General features: G+C 41.9%; 1 protein-coding gene across 1 annotated transcript in view; it reads left to right on the top strand.

Moving 5' to 3' along the window:
- The window catches only part of FAR2 (fatty acyl-CoA reductase 2), a 121,155-nt gene that overhangs the window by 52,382 nt on the left and 47,968 nt on the right, over positions 1-20,805 (top strand). The window contains exon 2 of the mRNA XM_014454051.2: positions 19,424-19,652. Coding sequence (XP_014309537.1) covers positions 19,464-19,652 — 189 coding nt within the window. The 5' untranslated portion in view covers positions 19,424-19,463. The remainder of the gene's footprint in view (positions 1-19,423; positions 19,653-20,805) is intronic.

Below are 20,805 nucleotides of genomic sequence, written 5' to 3'. Positions count from 1 at the left end.
TACTATAAAAATTTCATTTGAGGAACTGGCTATAAAATTATTTTTGTGGTGATTTATTTCATTTTCCCCCGTCATATTCTAGCAGAAAATCTTAAACTTCCTGAAGTTTAAAGTATAAACTTCCTGAAGTGTAGACGCCCTGACTGACATCTACAGAGTCAGGGTGAAACTCATAAAGACTGTCTTTGTCTGAGGCAGAAGAAAAACAGGGACTATTGAGGGTTTTGTTTTTCTTCATTTGCAGAAACTCAGCAAAGTTCTTTCTGTAGTTACTCAGTTGTGACATTCTTTGCAGCCAGGTCAACAAAGGTTGTTTTCAAAAGCAATTCCACCCATGATAGAGGATCTTCTCAAGCCCATGTTCCCCACTGAGTCCGGCATGCTGAGCTTCCGATTGCGGTTCACCTGTGCTATCAGGATTGATATATTTTGAAGTTGTTTGTTTTTAACTATTCTAATGATGAAGAAACAAAGTAAGATAAAGTGTGAGGATCCTGAAAAGCCTCTGATATGTTTCAATAGATCCATATGAAAATCTTGGACGCCTGATTTTTAAACAAGCTCCACAGGTAGTCCCTATGGGCATCGCTGTTCTAGCAATCTCACTTTCAATTTACGATGTACCTGCTGACAGTTTCATCTCTCAATTTAAAGAAAATACAACAAAAAAAAAACAAAGTAGTCCTGAACAACAAAAAGAAATTGGTTGGCGAAGTAAAGATGCCAGAAACCTTTTAAAAAGATTATATTTATTTGTTCTCTGATTTATTCATCCATGTATTCAAAAAAAAAAATCACAATTGAGTGCCTACCAACTGCTGGGCTCTCCCCTAAGTCCCGAGGATAGTGATGAGCATAGGCAGATGTGTTCCTGCCCTCAGCGAGTTTAAAGTCTAACTAGGGAGCACTTTTAATCAGGACATCATACAGATAAATGTCAAATTAGAACGGTGGTAAGTGCTGACAGAGAAAGGTGTATGAAAGAGTTTAAATTACAAATTTGAAAGATCAGGGATAGCTTCTCAGTGGAAGGGACGAACTGATATCTGAAGGATGACTAGGCGATGACAAGACAAATATGGACTTGAGAACATTCCAATAAAGGGAACATCATGTAGTCAATGTGTCCGGCTGGTACTGAGCAGACCGCGGTGAACAAAACAAACTCCCTGCCCACCTGGGGATTATGTTTTAATATTTTTTCTTTTTTATTAATTTCAGAGAGGAAGGGAGAGGGAAAGAGAGATAGAAACCTCAATGATGAGAGGAAATCATTGATTGACTGCCTTCTCCACACCCCCTACTGGGGATTGAGCCCACAACCCGGGCATGTGCCCTTGACCATAATCGAACCCAGGACCCTTCAGTCCGCAGGCCGACGCTCTATTCACTGAGCCAACCGGCTAGGGCTGGGGCTTATGTTTTAGTTGGAGGAAACAGACTATAGACAAATAACCCAATAAATATAAATGATGTCAGGTGGTTATAAGTACTGTGAAGAAGAAACGATAAACTGAATAGGGAGCACAGGGTGTGGAGATGAGGTGGATGTGTTAGGGGGGACACCTGGGAGAAGGTCTCCCTAACAAGCTGCCTTTGAACTGAGACCTGAAGGAGAAGCAGCATGCAGCTATGGGTGGGGGGAGCCTCCCTGGGCAGGGAGAAGGGTGGGAACTGAGGCCTGGAGTTGAGCTTCTCTTGAGCAGAAGGGACTGGGTCTGAGTGGGGGGCAGGGAGGTGGAGGAAGGAGGGAGGCAGTGGTAGTAGATGCCATCATCTACTAGAGGTAATGGGGCTAAGTCATTCAGCGCCTTTTATGTGAGTGAGAAAGGCCACTGTATTTGGAATTGGTGTTGACCTAGATGTTCTTGGAAACATTTTTAACAGCTATAGTCCCTTCTCAATAAAGGCTTACAAAGAGAAAAAGATAATGCTAATAAAGTGTAACATGATGACATTGCACATAGAGAAATGCAACTCAGAAATCCTCTTAGGGAGATCATTTCTTTTTTTTTGTTCAGGAAAGTAAATATGGGCACCTTTAGTCCTGAGAACCACTCCCTCTCACCCCCCTCTAAGGCCGGGATTGGGATGGGAATTGGGGAAGAAGAAAGAGGGGAAGAGGAGGGGCAGAAAGGATTCTAGAGGACAGAGCAAACCTGAGGAAACTGGTGGGAAATCTCTGAGGAAGGAGGAATGCAAATAAAAGGCAACCATTGGAGGGTTTAAGCATAGGACTGGTAGACCTGACTTGCCTCTGAGAAGGATCACTTGAGCTAATATATAGAGAATGGCCTGTTGGTGGAGCAAGGGTAAGGGCAAAAGGAACCACTTAGAGCAGTGGTTCTCAACCTGTGGGTCTCGACCCCTTTGGCGGTCGAATGACCCTTTCACAGGGGTCACCTAAGACCATCCTGTATATCAGATATTTACATTACGATTCATAACAGTAGCAACATTAGTTATGAAGTAGCAACAAAAATAATTTTATGGTTGGGTCACAACATGAGGAACTGTATTTAAAGGGCCAGAAGGTTGAGAACCACTGACTTAGAGGCTATTACGGTAATGGTTTGGACCAGTTTGTCATGAGCAAAGATGATGAGAAGTGGTCAGATCCTTAATACGTTTTGTAGGTAGGGCTGATAGGATTTGCTAAAGATTGGATAGTGTGAGAAAAAGAGTCAAGGTGGTCTCATTGTCTTTGCACTGATCAACACAAGGAATAGAATTTTTCTTTACTGAGATGGGGAAGATTATAAGAGGAGTAGGTTGGGGAAAGGTGGTTCAGGAGCTTGTTTTTTTAATGCTAGGAATTATACTCTATACTTAAAGGTCAGTTTTGAAAATGCATTCTGAATTTGTACTAGAGAAAGATTAAGCTATGCATATGCTACATAGATAAAGTGGGCATATATGTACGGATACAATATAATGTATGGATGTTTATGTATGGATGTAAACATGTGCTAAACACACTTAACTGTCTTCCTCTAGTATTTCTCTGACTTTACATTTGAAAGAAATCGAAAAAATACCTTCTCTAGAGAATGAAGGAGGGATTTCTGTAAAGTTTAGACTTATTTTGTCTAGATATTCTCCAAATTGTGATTTCTGTTTTTGTTCAGGCAGTCCTCGCGTTACGTCGGACTCGGCGTATGCCATTTTGTGGTTACGTCGCCATCTCCCATCTATTTATAAAAAGAAAAAAAAAATTCCGTCATTTCAACATATGTACATATGTGCTTTATGTTTTTTATTATTTATTTACATAAACTAGCTGTACCCGGCCACCCGTTGCTGTGGCTCAGTCTGGTTAAATGGAAAAGAAAGAAAAGAGAAAGCGCACGTTTCTAATATGTTTAATTTCACAATGCTTGTGGGTATACAATATTTTTTTGTTGTTCCATTGTCTGTGCAGATATAGAGATTGTCTGGTTTGCTGACTCTAGAACACGCAACATATAATTGTCCATGTGAGAAGCAATCCGTGTCTAGATCTAAACCGCACAATTCTAAAGATTGGCCCTGAGCTTTGTTGATGGTGATTGCAAACTCCAATCGAATTGGGAATTGCAATCTCTTAAATTGAAATGGCATATCTGTTGGAATCATAGGAATTCGAGGAATGAGGACATCTTCACCTTTGAAAGGTCCTGTCAAGATTGTTGCTTCTACAACGTTACTCATTAATTTTTTTACTGCAAGCCGCGTGCCGTTGCAAAGCTTTGGCTGGTTGATATTTTACAACATGATAATTGGCACGCCGATTTTCAATTGCAGTACGTGTGGTGGCATCCCTGGCAGATCGAGTGAATTCAAAAATTCTGTTGGATAATTAACTGCTTTATCTGCTTCCACAACAGTGTCGACGGACTTGTATGTGACTGCCTCGCTTTGAATGTTAGACTGAATAATATTGTTAAGTTCGTACACGTCTTTGTTCTTGGCCGCAAGAATAGCTCGTTCACTCAGCCAATCGTGATTCTTATAATTGGTTTGAATATTGGGAAATACTTTTTCAACCAATTCTTCTTTTGACGTCACTAAATTGCAGAAGTTATGATGCAATGAAATTCGTCCTGAGGTCAGATCAACCGGCACCTTTCCGTTCCCAATTTCCAGCAATTGATGTGAGAATATCTTAGCTGATCGATTGTTTTGCAGCTGGTCACGCATATTTGTAGTTAATTTTATCTACAATTTATAATTGTAAACAGAAACATTGAAATGGAATTGTAAAATATTTAGTATAGCATGTGTTGCTTTTACGTCCAACAGATGGCACTGTTTTTCAAAAAAGCATGTTTTTACCTGTCACAGGTGTGACATATAATAGTAGTTATATAGGTATATAAAAACACCAGCGTATTCGAATGCAACGTTGTGTCAAAATTTCAAAGCAATTGGTGAAGAACTTTCGGAGATTTAAGATTTTGAACAAATGAACATTTACATTTTTATTTATATAGATTACCACAAGTAAAGGTCAGGAATTGTTATCTTTTAAACTTTTTTTACTGTTTCCCTTCATTACTGCTGTGTATGTGCTCCATGTGAGTGACGTAGGTGCTTATGTAGGTGGGTTCCGACTTAATGGCGAAAATCGAGTTACGTCCCCCCGTAGGAACGGATCTCCAATGTAACCCGAGGACCTACTGTACATGACTCTGTTTCCTTTCCTTCTCAGGAAAAAAAATTTGTTGCTCCCTCCCTCCTTTGGTCTCTCTAGCTCAATTTCTTTCTTTTTTTTTTTTTTTTTCTTTTCTTTTCTTTTTTTTTTTTTTTTTTTTTTTTGCAGACTGCAGTGTTTTTGCAGACTTCATTGTAACCTGACAATGCTCCCAATATTTCCTTTGATGTTGTATTTTGGGCTCCTTTAAAAAAAATGTGTATAAAATATAAAATCCTTCCTTTCCTTCCTGTGTCAACTTTTGAAATGAAGAGCAAACAGTCTTGTTTTTCTTGTTGCATATTAAACAGCCAGACCTGTGTTGCTCCCTGTCTTGCCTGCCTTTCATTCCTGAGGAGGCACCTCCACGGCTCCAGGGAGTGGTCGGTTCCTGGGACATTTGGGAAGGGTGTGGCCCAGGACCCTATGGTGTGTGTCTGAGAGGTGAGGAGCACCCCCACCTCTCTAGGGTCTCTGTGGAGAAACCACTCGTCGGTACACCCAGTGACAGTGACCGAGTCACACGTGAGAGTTTTGGAGAACTGAGTCTGAACGCTGAGCATGCACCTGGCCTCTGGGTGTTCTGTAAGTCCATTTCAATACACAGCATTTCATGTTACAAACAAATGATCCACAAGGGTTCTGACACAGAACTGCAGGGTTTCTGTGGCCTGGAGAGGAACACGGATGTGAGTTTGAGGTCTTTGTCTTGACAGCTTGACTCCATTTAGAACTGGTAACCCAAAATGACAAAATGTAGTAATCAGACAAAGAGCTTCCTTCCTTTAAATCAACTCCCCTTTGTGACCCCTGGAGACCATGTCACTGGCGAGTTTGCCCCTTTTCTAAATTAGTGACTATCTACATGCGAAAAGTCTGCGTCCTGACAGGTGCATGCTATTTTAAAATCCTTTAAATTACACCGAGGCTCACATTCAATGCCCACGTGCCCTGATTCAGTCATTGGGATGCAGCGAAGTGGGCAGCACTGTAGTCCCATTTCCCCACAAGCAACTCAAGTCTTACCACCTACCGTGCTACCGTGCTATTCACGATAAAGAAATGTGGAATTAGAGTTACTGCCATAACCCCGGAAATCCCCTTAAACTCTCAACAGTGCATCTGAATTGAATTTAACTGCTACACCAATAGGCATATGGATTAGTAGCATTATCCTTGGAGTCACTACCTTTTAAGGAAAGATAAAAGTACTCCAACAGTAAAAATTAAGGTTAGCAGAGGACAGTGGAGAAAAAGCCTCTTTTATTTTTCTGCACGTGGATAACGGTTCCTGGAATAACGTTGGAATTAGTGAGATCAAGTTGAAAGCCTTGCTCTGCCACTTGTGTGGCCCCATTCGCAAGTTAACCTCTACAATTCCCCTTAACTGTAAAGTGAGCGTAAGAGTTGTGTGGAAATACAGGAGGACCAACCAAGTTGGGAACAAGTACGAGACCGTCACCCTCGTTTGTGTTTTGGCACAGACGCTGAAGCAAAGGAGCTAGAAAGCTTCCTGGGGAAGAAAGGGGAGGCTTCGGGGCTGCCCTGTTGGAGATTATTGGCGCGGAGAAGCTACAAGTAGTCAGGTTAACTACCAGTGGGGCACCCTGTGTGATTGGTCAGTGGTGTCTATGTGGCTTTCTCTGATTGGTGCTAAATTGAAAATAGGGACAAACATTAGGGAAGCTGTCAGTTGTTAATCAAGTCCTGGCTGTTTTGGGCTGAATGTTGCAGCAGCTATGGGTTGTGCCATTAGAAGTAGCAGTTTGACTTCCAGACAATCAGGTTTACGGCTGGCAGGCTTCCTGGATTGTGTATTGTAGATAAGAGGTCGGGTTCCTGAGCAGATTGCTGCAGGTTGTGGGTCAAAGCTCTCCTTTTCTATAAGGTCTGGCCATTGTTCATGTGTATATTCAGTCTCTCAGTTGCACCCATGAAAAGCATCCATCACAGCGCTATCGTTTGGCGGGCGCTCAATAAATAAAGTACAGTCTCAGCAAGTGTTTGAAACCACTGCTCTCTGGCACCTTTTTCTTGATGTCCGTGCTGGACTTTGTTTCAGAACTGGGTAGATGCAGGAAAGCCAGATTATGTTGGTATAACTAGGTCCTTTTCTGTGGAATTATGTCAGAGTTGGAATGGTACATCAGTTGTGAGAAAAACACCTGTGAATTCCTTAGGAGAGTCTGAACTTGCCCATTAATGTCATTAATCCCATTAATGTCACTTTTAGGAACTGTCCAAGCCCAGAAGAAACTGCAGGGTCCTAACCGGTCTCTCAGTTCATCCTGAGTTTAGGATGTATTCTGGGGAAACCAATGAGCCTAAAGCCAGTTACAGTTGGTAAAAGTTCTGTAATAAGAACTCACATGATGAGAGACAAAGCACTTTATCCTGAACAGGTAAGTGTCTTGTTTATTGCTGTATCCCCAGCACCTAGCACAATGCCTGGAACATAGTATGCATTTAATCAGCAGTTGATATCTTGGTCACTTCTTCCCCCACAAAATACTAAATTCTGGAAAGTATCAATGCACACACAAAATGGAATTTTAAAGCCCTGTTCAGTGAACAGAAAGGAAAGATGACTTGAAGTAGCTTATCTTATTGGAGTTCATGGAAAGTGGTGCAGAATTTGAGCTTTAAATGCTAAACTTAGTCAAATGATTTCACAGGAACATTTCCCAAGCCAGTTGGCTCACGCAGCCTGTCGGAGACTGCACATTTCCATGTGACAAGCAGAACCTCTTGCAGGAGACCAGGATTTCAAAGACAAGAGACCTGGCTTAGCATCCAGCCAGTACTAGGATGCACATTATCCCACACACATCCATTTATCCATTGTCTGTTCATCCATTCATTTCACTTACATAACACTGATGGAGCCCCTCGAGTTTACCAAGCATTAGGTATTAAACGTGAACCTACAGCCCCTGCCCTGCAAGAGCTCAAGAGTCTGATATAAAATCAATGCTGAACAGGATAGGACAGAATTTATTCATTCACTTATAATGTCTGGAGCACATGATGACGACCACTAAGGTCTCTGCCCTTAAGTAACCTCAACTTGTGTACAGCAAAAAACTCATGTACACAAACATATAAGATAGAACATGGTAAGAGTAAAACAAAATGTCCTTCCAGTGTTCCTACCACCCATCTCCTCCCTTCCAGCCTCGTTGCCCCAACTGTAAAAGGTGCCAGGTACTGTCCAGCCTTTTTTTTTAATTAAATCTTCCCAATAATATTGTTCCCCTTTCACAAACAGAGAAACCACCTGGTGAAGGCTAACTCCCTTGCCTAAGATCATAGCTAGTAAATAGTAGAGCTGAAAGTCAAACCCACATCTGCCTTATTTAGGCACACCTGCACAGTTCAAATCCGTGTTATTCAAGGGTCAACTGTATTTACATTTATTCAGGTTTTTCTTGAAAGGCTGTCAATATATTGGCACAGGTTCTGATCAGTAACTTCCATTAGGAAATAAGGATTTCTAATTTACCATATTATATGGATTTAGGCATAATTAACTAACCTTTGAATTAACCTTTAAAAATCTATCATTGCCGACATGGTCCAAGAATAATTACTTGGTAAGTGGCCATGACTAAGGTGCTGGAATCTCACTACACCACATGACCAACACTGTGCTTTTTCCTTGGATGGATATAGCTTATAAATATTGTGTCTAATTATTGACAGTAACAAATTCTGGTAACCCACATAGCTGCAAAAGAACTGCATGCTTTTAGATATAAACATTAACTTTGTTGTGACTTCAGTTAGCAGTGGTTCTCAACCTTCTGGCCCTTTAAATACAGTTCCTCATGTCGTGACCCAATCATAAAATTATTTTCGTTGCTACTCCATAACTGTAATGTTGCTACTGTTATGAATCGTAATGTAAATATCTGATATGCAGGATGGTCTTAGGCGACCCCTGTGAAAGGGTCGTTCGACCACCAAAGGGGTAGTGACCCACAGGTTGAGAACCGCTGAGTTACAGAAACTGTACCAGATGTGGTTTTATTGCCTGAGAAAATTAACATATCCCATCATTCCTGTTATCTGGCAAAAGCTTTCTTCTCAATCTCTGTTAAAAACGAACAAATAAAAAAAACACCCAAAGATTATAAGTTAGTACAGCCATTATGGAAAAAAAGTATGTAAGATCTTCAAAAAAGTAATAAGGAAATCCTAATATGATCCAATAATTCTACTTCTGGGGATATATCTAAAGGAAACAAAAACACTAACTCAAAAAGATATCTGCACCCCCATGTTCATAGCAGCATTTTTATAGTAGCCAAGACATGGAAATAACCTAAGTCTCTTCTTGAAAGATGAATGGATAAAAAATATCCTAATATATAAAAACCCAGGGTCCGTAATGTCCAAAACAACCAAAGGCTTGACCGACTGGAAGTTAGTCCTGCAGTCAGTGCTGGGTTGCCATGGGGGCCACCAAGCCAGCAGGGGAGGGCAGTTTGGGGCAAGATCAGTCAGGCAGAGGGAGTTAGGAGCGATCAGGCAGAGGGAGTTAGGAGCGATCAGGCAGGCAGGCAAAGGCAGTTAGGGGTGATCAGGCAGTCAGGTAGAGGGGTTAGGGGCAATCAGGCAGGCAGGCAGAGGCAGTTAGAGGAGATCAGGCAGGCAGGCAGGTGAGCGGTTAGGAGCCAGTGGTCCCAGATTGCGAGAGGGATGTCCAACTGCCAGTTTAGGCCCGATCCCCGATTGGAGAGGGTGCAGGCTGGGCTGAGCGGAACACCCCCCCCCCCCATGCACGAATTTTGTGCACCGGGCCACTAGTATAATATATAATATATAATGGAACATTATTTAGCCATAAAAAAGGAAATCCTGCCATTTGCAGAAACATGGATGGACCTTGAAGGCTTTATGCTAAGTGAAGCAATTCAAACAAGAAAGACAAATACTGTATGATCTTATATGTGGAATCTGAAACAACAACAACAGAAGCTTGTAGAAAAAATAGATCAGATCTGTGGTTACCAGAAGAGGAGGGCTTGGGGAGGGGGAATTTAAGAAAGGTGGTAAAAAGATACAAACTTCCAGTTATAAGTGCTATGGATGTAATTTAAATATGATGACTGTAGTTACCACTGCTGTAAAACTTAGTTAAGAGAGTAAATCCTAAGAGTTTTCACTACAAGGAGAATTATTTTTAAATTTCTTTTTTGTGTATATGAGATGATAGATGTTAACTAAACTTATTGTGGTAATCACTTAACAATATATGTAACTCAAACCTTTATGCTGTACATCTGAAACTCATATAGTGATGTATATCAATAATATCTCCACAAACTGGAAAAAATAACATAAAATATTGGTAATCTTATTTTAGAGAACGAGAGAGAGAGAGAAGGAAAGAAACACTATAAACAGTTTGCTTTCAGCTAGCAAGGCCAGCAATACCTTCACTGTCCCTTGACTCTCTTCTAGCCCTATGTCATAGTTTGGTTTGCAGGAATCTTGATCACCTTTCTTTCCCACAAGATACCATATTGGTCCATTACATTGGTGATATTACGCTGATTGGACCTGGTGGTCTAGAGTCGTCACCACTCTAGACTTATCGGTAAGACATTTGAGTATCAGAGAGTGGTAAATAAATCCAACAAAATTTCAGGGGCCTTTAATCTCAGTGAAATTTTATGGATCCAGTGGTGTGGGGTGTGTTGAGATATCCTCTCTAAAGTAAAAGCTAAGTCATTGCATCTGGCCTTTCCCACAACCATAAATATATATATATATATAAACAAAAAAGCACAATGCCTAGTAAGCCTCTTTGGGTTTTGGAGGTAACGTGTTCCTCATGTGGGTGTGTTAGTCTGGCCTGCTTAGTGAGTAACCCAAACAGCTGCTAGTTTCGAATGGGGCCCAGAACAGGAGAAGAATCTGCAACAGGTCCAAGATTCTGTGCCAGCTACTCTGCCACGTGGGCCTTACAACCCGGCAGACCTCATAGTACTTGCAGTGCCAGTGGCAGATAGGGATGCTGTTTGGGGCCTTCAGCAAGCCTCGATCACAGCACAGGCTCTTAGATTTTAAAGCAAAGCCCTGCCATTCTCTATGGACAACTAGTCTCCTTTTAAGAATCAGCTTTGGGCCAGATACTGGGCCTTAGTAGAGACTGAACACATAACCATGGGCCACCAACTTACCATGAAACCTGAGCTGTCCATCCGGAAGTGGCTGTTGTCTGACCCACCGAGCTATAAAGTTGTGCTTGCTCAGCAGCACTCCATCGACTGAAAGTTATATGTATCAGATCAGGCCTGACCATGCCCCGAAGACACAAGTAAGTCACGTGAAGAAGTGACCCAAATGCCCATGGTCCCTACTTTTGTTGCACTGCCTTCTCTCCCCCAGGCTACACCTATGACCTTATGGGGAATTCCCACTACTCAGTTGACAGAAGAGAGAATTCTCAGGCCTGGTTTACAGATGGTTCTGCATGATATGTGGGTACCACACAAAGTGGATATCTGCAGCAGTACAGCCCCTTTCTGGACCATTCCTGAAGGACCATGGTGAAGGAAAATCATCCAGTGAGCATATCTTTGAGCAGTACACCTGGTCAGATGTAGGTTATATACTGATTTGTGGCCTGTGGTCAATGGTTTGGCTGGGTGGTCAGGGACTTGGGACATTATTGGAAAATTGATGACAAGGAAGCCTGGGAAAGATGTGTGTAGAATGAGCAAAAACATGGAGATACTTGTGTCCTATACAAATGCTCACCAAAGAATGAACTCAACAAAGGAAGAATTTAATAATCAAGTAGATAGGGTGACCTATTCTGTAATTACCAGTCGGCCTCTTTCCCCAGCCACCCTGTCATCACCCAATGAGCTCGTGAACAAAGGGGCCATAGAGACACATGGAGGCTATGCACAGGCTCAGGAACATGGGCCTCTGCTCACCAAGGCCACCTTGGCTGTAACCACTGCTGAGGGTCCAGTCTGCCAGCAGCAAATACCAGCATCGAGTCCCTGACATGGCACCATTCCTCTGCGTGACCAACCGGCTGCCCAATGCAGACTGACTACATTGGACCACTTCCATCAGGGAAGGGTCAGTGTGTTGTTCTTACTGGAACAGACACCTGTTCTGGATAATTCTTTAAAATTCTCTCTCTCTCTTTCTCTCTCTCTCTCTCTCTCTCTCTCTCTCTCTCTCTCTCTCTCCCTCCCTCCCTCCCTCCCTCTCTCCCTCTCTGTTTCCCACTCTCTCTCTCCCTCTCTTTCGAGAGAGAGAGAGAGAGAGAGAGAGAGCTGTCATGTCCTCTCCAAAATAAAAAGTATTTAATTCCAAGGAGAACATGAACATGTTGGTTTACCATTCATTCAGTAGGGTTTCTTGGTGGTCATTGTGTTGACCAACCGTTCTTTTATTTATAATCTGACCGATTTATAATTCACCAAGAGGAAATAGGGAGCTTCATGGTTTGTATTTTATTGTGATTCTCTTAATATTTTAGATTCTTCCCATGCCGACTGATGTTTGACTTACCTATAAACAATGATAATGAAACCATGCATTTTTAAATGCTTCACCATTTAGCAAGAATGTTTGCATAGTAATTATCCACACCTAATACGGTATGTAGTACACAGTAGGCACCAAGTACACCTATTTAATCAATTATTATGAAATTATGAATTTAAGTCATATCCTTTTCCTTTTTCATTTGTTAAATTGAGACTTTAAAAAAAGACTTAATAATAAGTTAAGCAGAAGCTAACTTAGAAGAATGAGTTGGGGTGATTGCTAAATTTTGTGTTCTTAAAGCCAGCCTGAACTATCCCTCCCCCTCTGGGACTGTTTCCGACTTTGTTTTTCTTGACAATGGAGCATTGCTTATCCAATTAGTGAGGCCTATGCCCAACAGCTGCCCACAGTACCTCTGGGGGTTAATATTCTTCCATCAAGAACTTCCTAGTAAAAGTTCTCTCAGAAAAACTTTACATAAGAAGCCCACAGTAAAAAGTACCTGATTTCATTGCCGAGTTGTATAATTTGGGATATATGCAGGAAACCAAAGCAAGAAAATGGAAGATCTCTCTGATGAAAACTTTTTTTATCACTAGGACCTTCACACACACATATAACTTAAATACAGGTTTTTAAGACTTAGATTAATATGGTTTCTGTAGTTTATCAAAGAAGACCTACACATATTTTCACAAATCTGTGAAAACCAAGCACTAATATCTTACCTTTATGCCACAAAGATGAGAATATGAGACAGATACATTTGCTACATAATAAAGGGTTACATCAGAATTGGAAAGGTTGATATATAGTATTGTCAAGAGTTATTTTACTCACTTATCCAAAAATGCACATGTTTTTGTTCTAGTGTGTTTGTACATGTATTCGTTTGCGAGAGTTGTCATAACAAATACCACAGACTGGCTGGCTTAAACAACAGACATTTATTTCTCATTTCTGGAGGCCAGAAGTCCATGATCAAGGTGCCAGAAAATTCAGTTTCTGGTGAGAGCTCTCTTGGCTTGTAGACAACTGCCTCCCCACTGAGGCCTCACGTGGCCTGTTCTTGGTGCTTGTTGAAGGAGAGAGTATTCTCTCGCATTTCTTCATCTTCTTATTAGACACTGGTCTTATCATATGAGGGCCTCACCCTTCTGACCTCATTTAACCTGAATCTATTTCCAAAGGCCTTATCTCCAAATACCTTCACATTTGGGGTTACGGTTTCAACATACGAATTTGAAGGGGACACAAGTTGAAAAACAGTGTGCAATGTCTGCTGAGCCACACTTTTAAAAATAATTTAAATGCATCTTAAACTTAGGAAGTTTTGCCCACAGCACTGGTTGTTATTACTTTCTAAGAACTTTTTTTAAGTATGTGTTTATTAAATTACCTTTTAAAATCATGGAAAGCAATTACCGCCATGAAACAACACTCTTTCCCTTTAATCCCATCACACTATTATACAACTACTGTCTTCTATTTCATTCCCCTCCAGGCTATTCCATGGGGATTTGTAATGGACGTAATGATATTCTACAAGTTAGTGTTCTCCTCTTTTTCTTTGAATATTATTTTAAGTGTATTTCCTTAATTCAACATACTTATTGAAAGATTTACAGTATTTACTTTTGATGGAGATGAACAACTTTAATTTACTGAATTTGAAATAAACAGCATTGATTGTTTTTCAATAGTCTGGCCCATATTACTGGGCACATTGCCAACCAAAACCCCATTGTCTATGTGAGATATCACTTGACACACAGCATACTTGGTATCTTCCAAAAAAGGGCAACAGAATTACTTATAGATGAGATTGACTTGGTTATCTACAGAATTATTCATATACGGCAACCAATACTAAGTGGTCTTTTTCTCAGCTGAGCTCATGCTGGTCCTTGTCATTCTTTCTTAAGTTAGCCCATTATAGGTTTAGATTCATAAAATTGAGAGTCAATCTAAATGAAAAGTGAGGTTAGTAATCTAATTTATGAGACAGAAAGAAATTTTGTTAAATAAAAAGTGGGAAATCTTTCTCTGGAAAAATCTTCCTTCATCTCCACTTTGAAGACTATCCAGTTTGCCACACATATAATTTGCTTGGGTAACTGTAATTAGTTATGAATGATCTAATATAGACAAAATAGGGTGTGGCAATGGGTCATATTTATACGTAGCTTTACAAGCAGAAGTTTCATCCTTGAATCTTGACTTTTTAATAGGATGTGCTGAATATTATAAAATGAGAATTAAAGAAGGCCCTAGGCAGGGGTCCTCAAACTACGTCCCGCGGGCCACATGCAAATACAAATATTGTATTTGTTCCCATTTTGTTTTTTTACTTCAAAATAAGATATGTGCAGTGTGCATAGGAATTTGTTCATAGTTTTTTTTTTAAACTATAGTCCGGCCCTCCAACGGTCTGAGGGACAGTGAACTGGCCCCCTGTTTAAAAAGATTGAGGACCCCTGCCCTAGAGCAATGGTTCTGGGGGGGGGGAGGGTTAGAGCACATTTAATAAAGTTCACACCCTGCATTGCACTGAGCAGCCCCACAACAAAATGCATCTGTCCCAGAAGGTTAATAGAGCCAAGGCCCGGAAACCTTCATCAAGAGTAAGATTCCTGCCCTAGCCAGCTTGGCTCAGTGGATAGAGCATCAGCCTGCGGACTGAAGGGTCCCAGGTTCGATTCCGGCCAAGGTCACATGCCTGGGTTGCGGGCTTGATCCCCAGTAGGGGGTGTGCAGGAGGCAGCCAATCAGTGATTCTCTCTCATCATTGATGTTTCTATCTCTCTCTCCTTCTCCCTTCCTCTCTGAAATCAGTAAAGAAATATATTAAAAAATAAATAAGAGTAAGATTCCTTAGAGGCAAAGTTTCTTTTATAAAAGTGCTTTTATCTAAAGGACAACCAAGAAATTTGGATAAACTTGTCTCCCTTAAATATTTGAATCTTAATTTTTTTCTTTTTCCAGAACTACTCACAGAATAATTAAAGTTCCCATATGTTGTGCAAAAAAAAATGTATAACTTGGCACAACTATTACAATTCAGTATTTTAAAATCTGTTCACTAGAAGTGAGAACAGCCTCATTTTACTATCAAAAGGAGAGTAAAAACTATTTTCATTAATGATCATGGGGAAACTGGTGATCCTAAGGAGAAAATGCTCCAGAATAAAAGGAAGACTCTAAGCTGCATACAGCTGGTTTACTACCATCGCAGTCTACAGTGCCTGGCTCAGAGTGGACATTTAGTAAAAAGACACTGGCCCAGCTGGCATAGCTCAGTGGTTGAGTATCAACCTATGAACCAGGAGTTCACGGTTCGATTCCCAGTCAGGGCACATGCCCGGGTGCGGGATCGATACCCAGTGCGGGGCCTGTAGGAGGCAGCCAATCAATGATTCTCATCATTGATGTTTCTATCTCTCTCTCCCTCTCTCTTCTTCTGAAATCAATAAAAATATATTTAAAAAATACATTGGGTGACTCTCATAGGCTCCTTATTTTTTTCATTCAAGCATCAGATATCCTGCATTGTACGAGATGAGTCTGGAGTTTGCAAAGTGACGTAGGCTTTTCACAAACGATATTATGGGCTTGAAGGGTAGGAACCTGTCCTGTACTCTCTGCACCTGTGATCTGAGATGATATAAAAGGCAAGCCCTGCCCTGGTTGGTTTGGCTCAATGGGTAGAGCGTCAGACTGCAGACTGAAGGGTCCCGGGTTCATTCCGGTCAAGGGCACATGCCTGGGTTGTGAGCTCGATCCCCAGTGTGAGGCGTGCAGGATCAGCTGATCAATGATTCTCTCATCTCCCTTCCTCTCTGAAATCGATAAAAAAAAAAAATTTAAACAACTACAACAACAAAAGGCAAACCCTGGCCTGGTCAGCAGTTCGAAACGTATTTCTCCTTCTAGAGTGGCATATCCTCCACAAATGACTCTAAAATTATTTTGATGTTTAAAGTAAGTCTTTTAATGAATTAGTTACATTAAGAATTAACAATTCCTGGACCTTGCAAAGCTATGCCATATGGAAAAAGTTTCAGGGAGCCAATTTTTATATAGGAGTTTCTGGGCCCAGCAACCAAGCCATAGTCTGAGAGTAGAAGCAAGAAACAGAGGAAACATCCCTGAAGCAGCTTTGAGCTGAGGATGGACATTCTCTTTGACATTTTTCAGAATTGGTTGCCTTGATTGGAGTCACGGTCACCGTGGTCACCTGGTCTTGACGACCGGGCGATCAGTGCCGGGAGACACTGGTGTATGTTTTGTTTTCCTCTCGGGGCACTCACTGTACCCTGCTATGGTTTCTGTTGTGTTTGAGAAGTATTTGGGCTGTGGACAGAGCAGGCAAATTCCATTCTTTGAGGACATATCAAGCCTTCCTTTGTCTCATGAGAAATAAGCTTGGGAGAGGTATGTTTCCTGCTCTCTAAAATTCTTCATCACAGGTTGCAAAACTGTGTCTGGAAGCAAAATGTCTTAACAGAATATTTGCATTTCTAGAAAATATGACTCCACTAAAGCATATGAGATTACAAAACAATGATATTATCAGAAGAAATAAGGTTGGGAAGTCACTCTATCTAAACTCGGTTTCCCTTCCTTAATTTTTCTGCCTTGAGCCCTGCTCACTTGTGCCAAATATTAGAGTGGAGGAGTATGGTGCCAAAACATTTTCATATAGAAAAGAATTGGCAAGATTCATCATCTAGTGGAGTTGTGTTTGGTGATAACACCATATTAGGCTTGACAATTAATTGAGTTACCAATTGTCTCCTCCTATTTCCAAAAGAGGGTATAGAAAATGCTTCAGACGGAACATTTAAAGCAAATGTCAAAAGGAAAAGCAAGAACAATTAAGAGAAAAAAATGTGGAACTAGTGACCGTATTGATAGCTGATAATAATAGTGTATACTTAATATACTCTATGTAACATATTTTTAAGAGTTTTACATGTGTTCACTCATAGAATTCTCACCACAGCACTATTAAGTGGATACTTTTGTTGTCCCCAGTGTATTGCAGCATAGAAATTAATAATTTGCCTGGGGTCACACAGCTAATAAGTGATAGACTGGGATTTGATTTCAGGCAGTCTCCCTTAGAACCTGTGTCCTAACCTAGGATGTTATCTAAACTCGTGACATCACTTTTCTGAGCTTCAAGGCAGGCCAGGCAAGACGTGTCTGTGTTTTTCCAAAGTGCTCAGTTCTTGAGAAAATGGTTGGATAGCTTGTAATATGAATAACGTTATATAATATGACAAAAATATCATTAATTGATGTTTTGCACAAGGGACCTTCAAATGTGTTTTTCAAAATAATATTTCTCACATCAACCCTCAATAAAAGGGGTTTAAATAGCAGCTCAGTACGTCTAACAGATGTTAGATCTGAAATCCAGATTTCCTAAAGCGAATAGTATTGATGATGGGGTCTGATTTCTGTCATCCATCCCAGTTTTATCTACATTTGTAATCTTGTTTATTTATGTGCTTATCTCTGTATCCCGGGCCTCCTCTGCTGGAGTGACAATATGGCAGGTACCCAAACCATTTGTTGCATAATTTCATGAATGAATGAATCTTCTAAAGGCAAAGAGTTCTGCTTAAGAACATAGCCGCAAGATCCTCAAAGTATAAATCATGACTATAAGTTATAACGTGTACATTATAACTATGAAAGGTCATTCATTGTTCCTGAGGAGTTACTGGCAGAGTGACCTTGACCGAAGCTGAAGAGGCTGGGTGTGGACTCTTGGACTTGTTGCATATTCTTCTTTATAACCCCGATGCCAAGGCTAGTCCCTGGAGTTGTGTTATGCAAGATCCACACCAACCCCGTCCAAGCAGACAGCTGAGGATTTGCTGTAGCCGGAAAAGCCAGTGGACGGAAAGGAAATCTGCTCCCCTAGAGCCAGCACTGCCTTCACTCAAAGCTCAGATGCTGCTTCCAGTCAACAGTCTTTTAGCTGGGGCTTAAGACAAGCACTTCATGCTGCATTCCTACCGCATGGGGACTGTCAGTCAGGAGTCCCAGCATCCAAGTGCTTCAGCTGGCTCCCACCACTCTCTCCCCAGGCTGTGGAAAGAGGGCCTTCAGTGGACTTACCTAGCGCTGGGCTGCACCGGTGCTATTTCAGGACTTAACCAACCTCTGGTCTGTGGCCTCCCTGTGCAACCTTCTCCGCCCTTTCTTGGTTGCAATGTTTCAATCCTGTGAGCAGCATATGAAGGAAAGGATGGCACTAGACCCATTTTCAGCTCAAGGAAGAGAACATAACAATTCAGAAATGACTGGGTAGGACAGAGCCAGTTAGCTCAAGTGAATCCAAAAGTTATTTGTTCCAGTAATGTCTCTAAATAAACTGCAATGAGCCCTGGCCGGTGTTGCTAAGTGGTTAGAGCATCACCCCATGCACCAAAGGGTCGAAAGTTCGATTTCTGGTCAGGATACATACCCAGGCTTCAGGTTCGATTCCTAGTTGGGCATGTCCAAGAGGCAGCCGACCGATGCTTCTCTCTCACAGCAATGTTTCTCTCTCCTTCTAGAATCAATGAAAAACATATCCTTGGGTGAGGATTTAAAAAAAAAAACTGCAATGAAATAATAATTACATCATAATTTTAAAAGTTTTATAGCTGTTCTAAGTTTTGGGTTAACAGGTTATAGAGCCACTCCTCGCCTTATTATTTACATTTTTGCAATCCTGAACTCCTTTTATTTCCCCCGTACAGCATGCTACACCACACCTTGAACCTTTGTTCTTTCTCTTTCTTTATTTGGCTTGGAACACACTTGCCACAGCCCTTCTCTGTCTTCAAGTTTCAACTCAGGTATCGTCTTCCTGAAATTTCCAGGTCCTGCTATGCACCCCTCCACTGTGTCCCCCTTGTTTCAGCACTTACCATGCTATATACTGCATAACAATCTCTATGTGTCTGTCCCCTGCATTCATCTGTGAGCAATTCCTTGAGAGCAGGAACCATGTTTTACTCATTTCTTGCCCACAGTTCCCAGCATAAAGTCTGGCATGTACAGTGAGCTGAATAAATATTGATTGCCATGAATCATGTTGTCGATAAGCCATGATGCTATCACTCTAACCTTTCTCCGCATTCAAAATTCTGAGAGCCCCAAAAAAACAGTTTAAACGACCACATCTTAGAATTTCTAGGAATGTAATCTTCTGTTATTTCTCTTCCTTTTCAGGAACCTCTTTCTGGAGCCGTGAGAGACAAAGGGAAGAATCATGTCCTCGATTGCAGCTTTCTATGGTGGCAAGTCCATTCTCATCACCGGGGCCACAGGCTTCCTGGGGAAAGTCTTGATGGAAAAGCTATTTCGCACCAGCCCGGACCTGAAAGTCATTTATATCCTTGTGAGGCCCAAGGCCGGCCAGACACTGCAGCAGAGGGTGGTCCAGATCTTAAATAGTAAGGTATGTCTCCTGGGAAGACACTTGGGGCAAGGCGACTCTCTACAAGGCGACTCCCTACAGTGTCTTATGTGGCCTCAAATGGCAGATGAAGGCCAGGATATGGGGGCAGAGGAAGGAGAGGATATCAACAAGATAGCAACCAACTGCTCCTGGGAATGTGTCGTGCTTTCCCATAAGAGAAAAGAGAGTGCTTAGGCTCTGTCCCGGGCAAGTGAGCAGGGAACCTCCATGTGGGAAAGGAATGTTTGGGGAGCAAAGGGACCAGGTGCTGCGAGGCTCGGGATCCAGGGCCTGTTAAGAAAGACATGGATAACATTGAGGGCAGCTTGCCCTGGAGGCAGAACTAATGGGAATTGGTAATTAGCCCAGAGCTCTCTTGTACATTCCACAAGCCAGGGGGAGTCAAGACTCAGGGTTCATTCTGGAGTCAAGATGTTATATCAGCTTCAAGGAGTCACCTTTGTGACAAACACTAAGGGAAGAATTAATGAAAAAGAAATATAGGTTAATGTAAAAGGAGAACTAGCTCTTCTGACCGCAGCAGAAAGGATTAATATAAACCAGGAGAACGGCATGGATTGCCGAGGGAACGTTCCTCCAGCCTGTAGAACATTTGTCATGTGCAGGTACTTTGGGGTTTTATTTCTAGTAATTAGAAGACTTCTTCAAAGTAGGTGTTACCTATTTATTGAGACTAGAGGCCCTGTGCACAAAATCCGTGCATGGGGGGGCGGGGTCCCCTCATCCCAGCCTGCACCCTCTCCAATCTGGACATCCCTCTCACAATTCGGGACTGCTGGCTCCTAACTGCTCACCTGCCTGCCTTCCTGATTGCCCCTAACTGCCCCCCCTGCCAATCTGATAACCCCTAACCGCCTCTGCCTGCCTCCCTGATTGCCCCTAACTGCCCCCCCACCACTGGCCTGCTTGCCCCTTACTTCCCACCCTGCTAGCCTGGTTGCCCTCAACTGCCCCTCCTGTGGGCCTGGTCACCCCCAACTATCCCTCTCTGCCATCCTGGTCATCCCTAACTGCCCTCCACTGGTTTGGTCGCTCCCAACTGCCCCTCCCCTGCTGGCCTGGTCGCCCCCAACTGCCCCCTTGCCGGTGTGGTCACCCCAACGCAGCCTGCTGTTCAGTCATTTGGTCATCC

This window comes from Myotis lucifugus, unplaced genomic scaffold (assembly GCF_000147115.1).
Source record: "Myotis lucifugus unplaced genomic scaffold, Myoluc2.0 scaffold_30, whole genome shotgun sequence".
Lineage (NCBI taxonomy): Eukaryota > Metazoa > Chordata > Mammalia > Chiroptera > Vespertilionidae > Myotis > Myotis lucifugus.
Note: the sequence above shows the minus strand (reverse complement) of the source record. Positions and strands in the feature narration are given on the sequence as shown.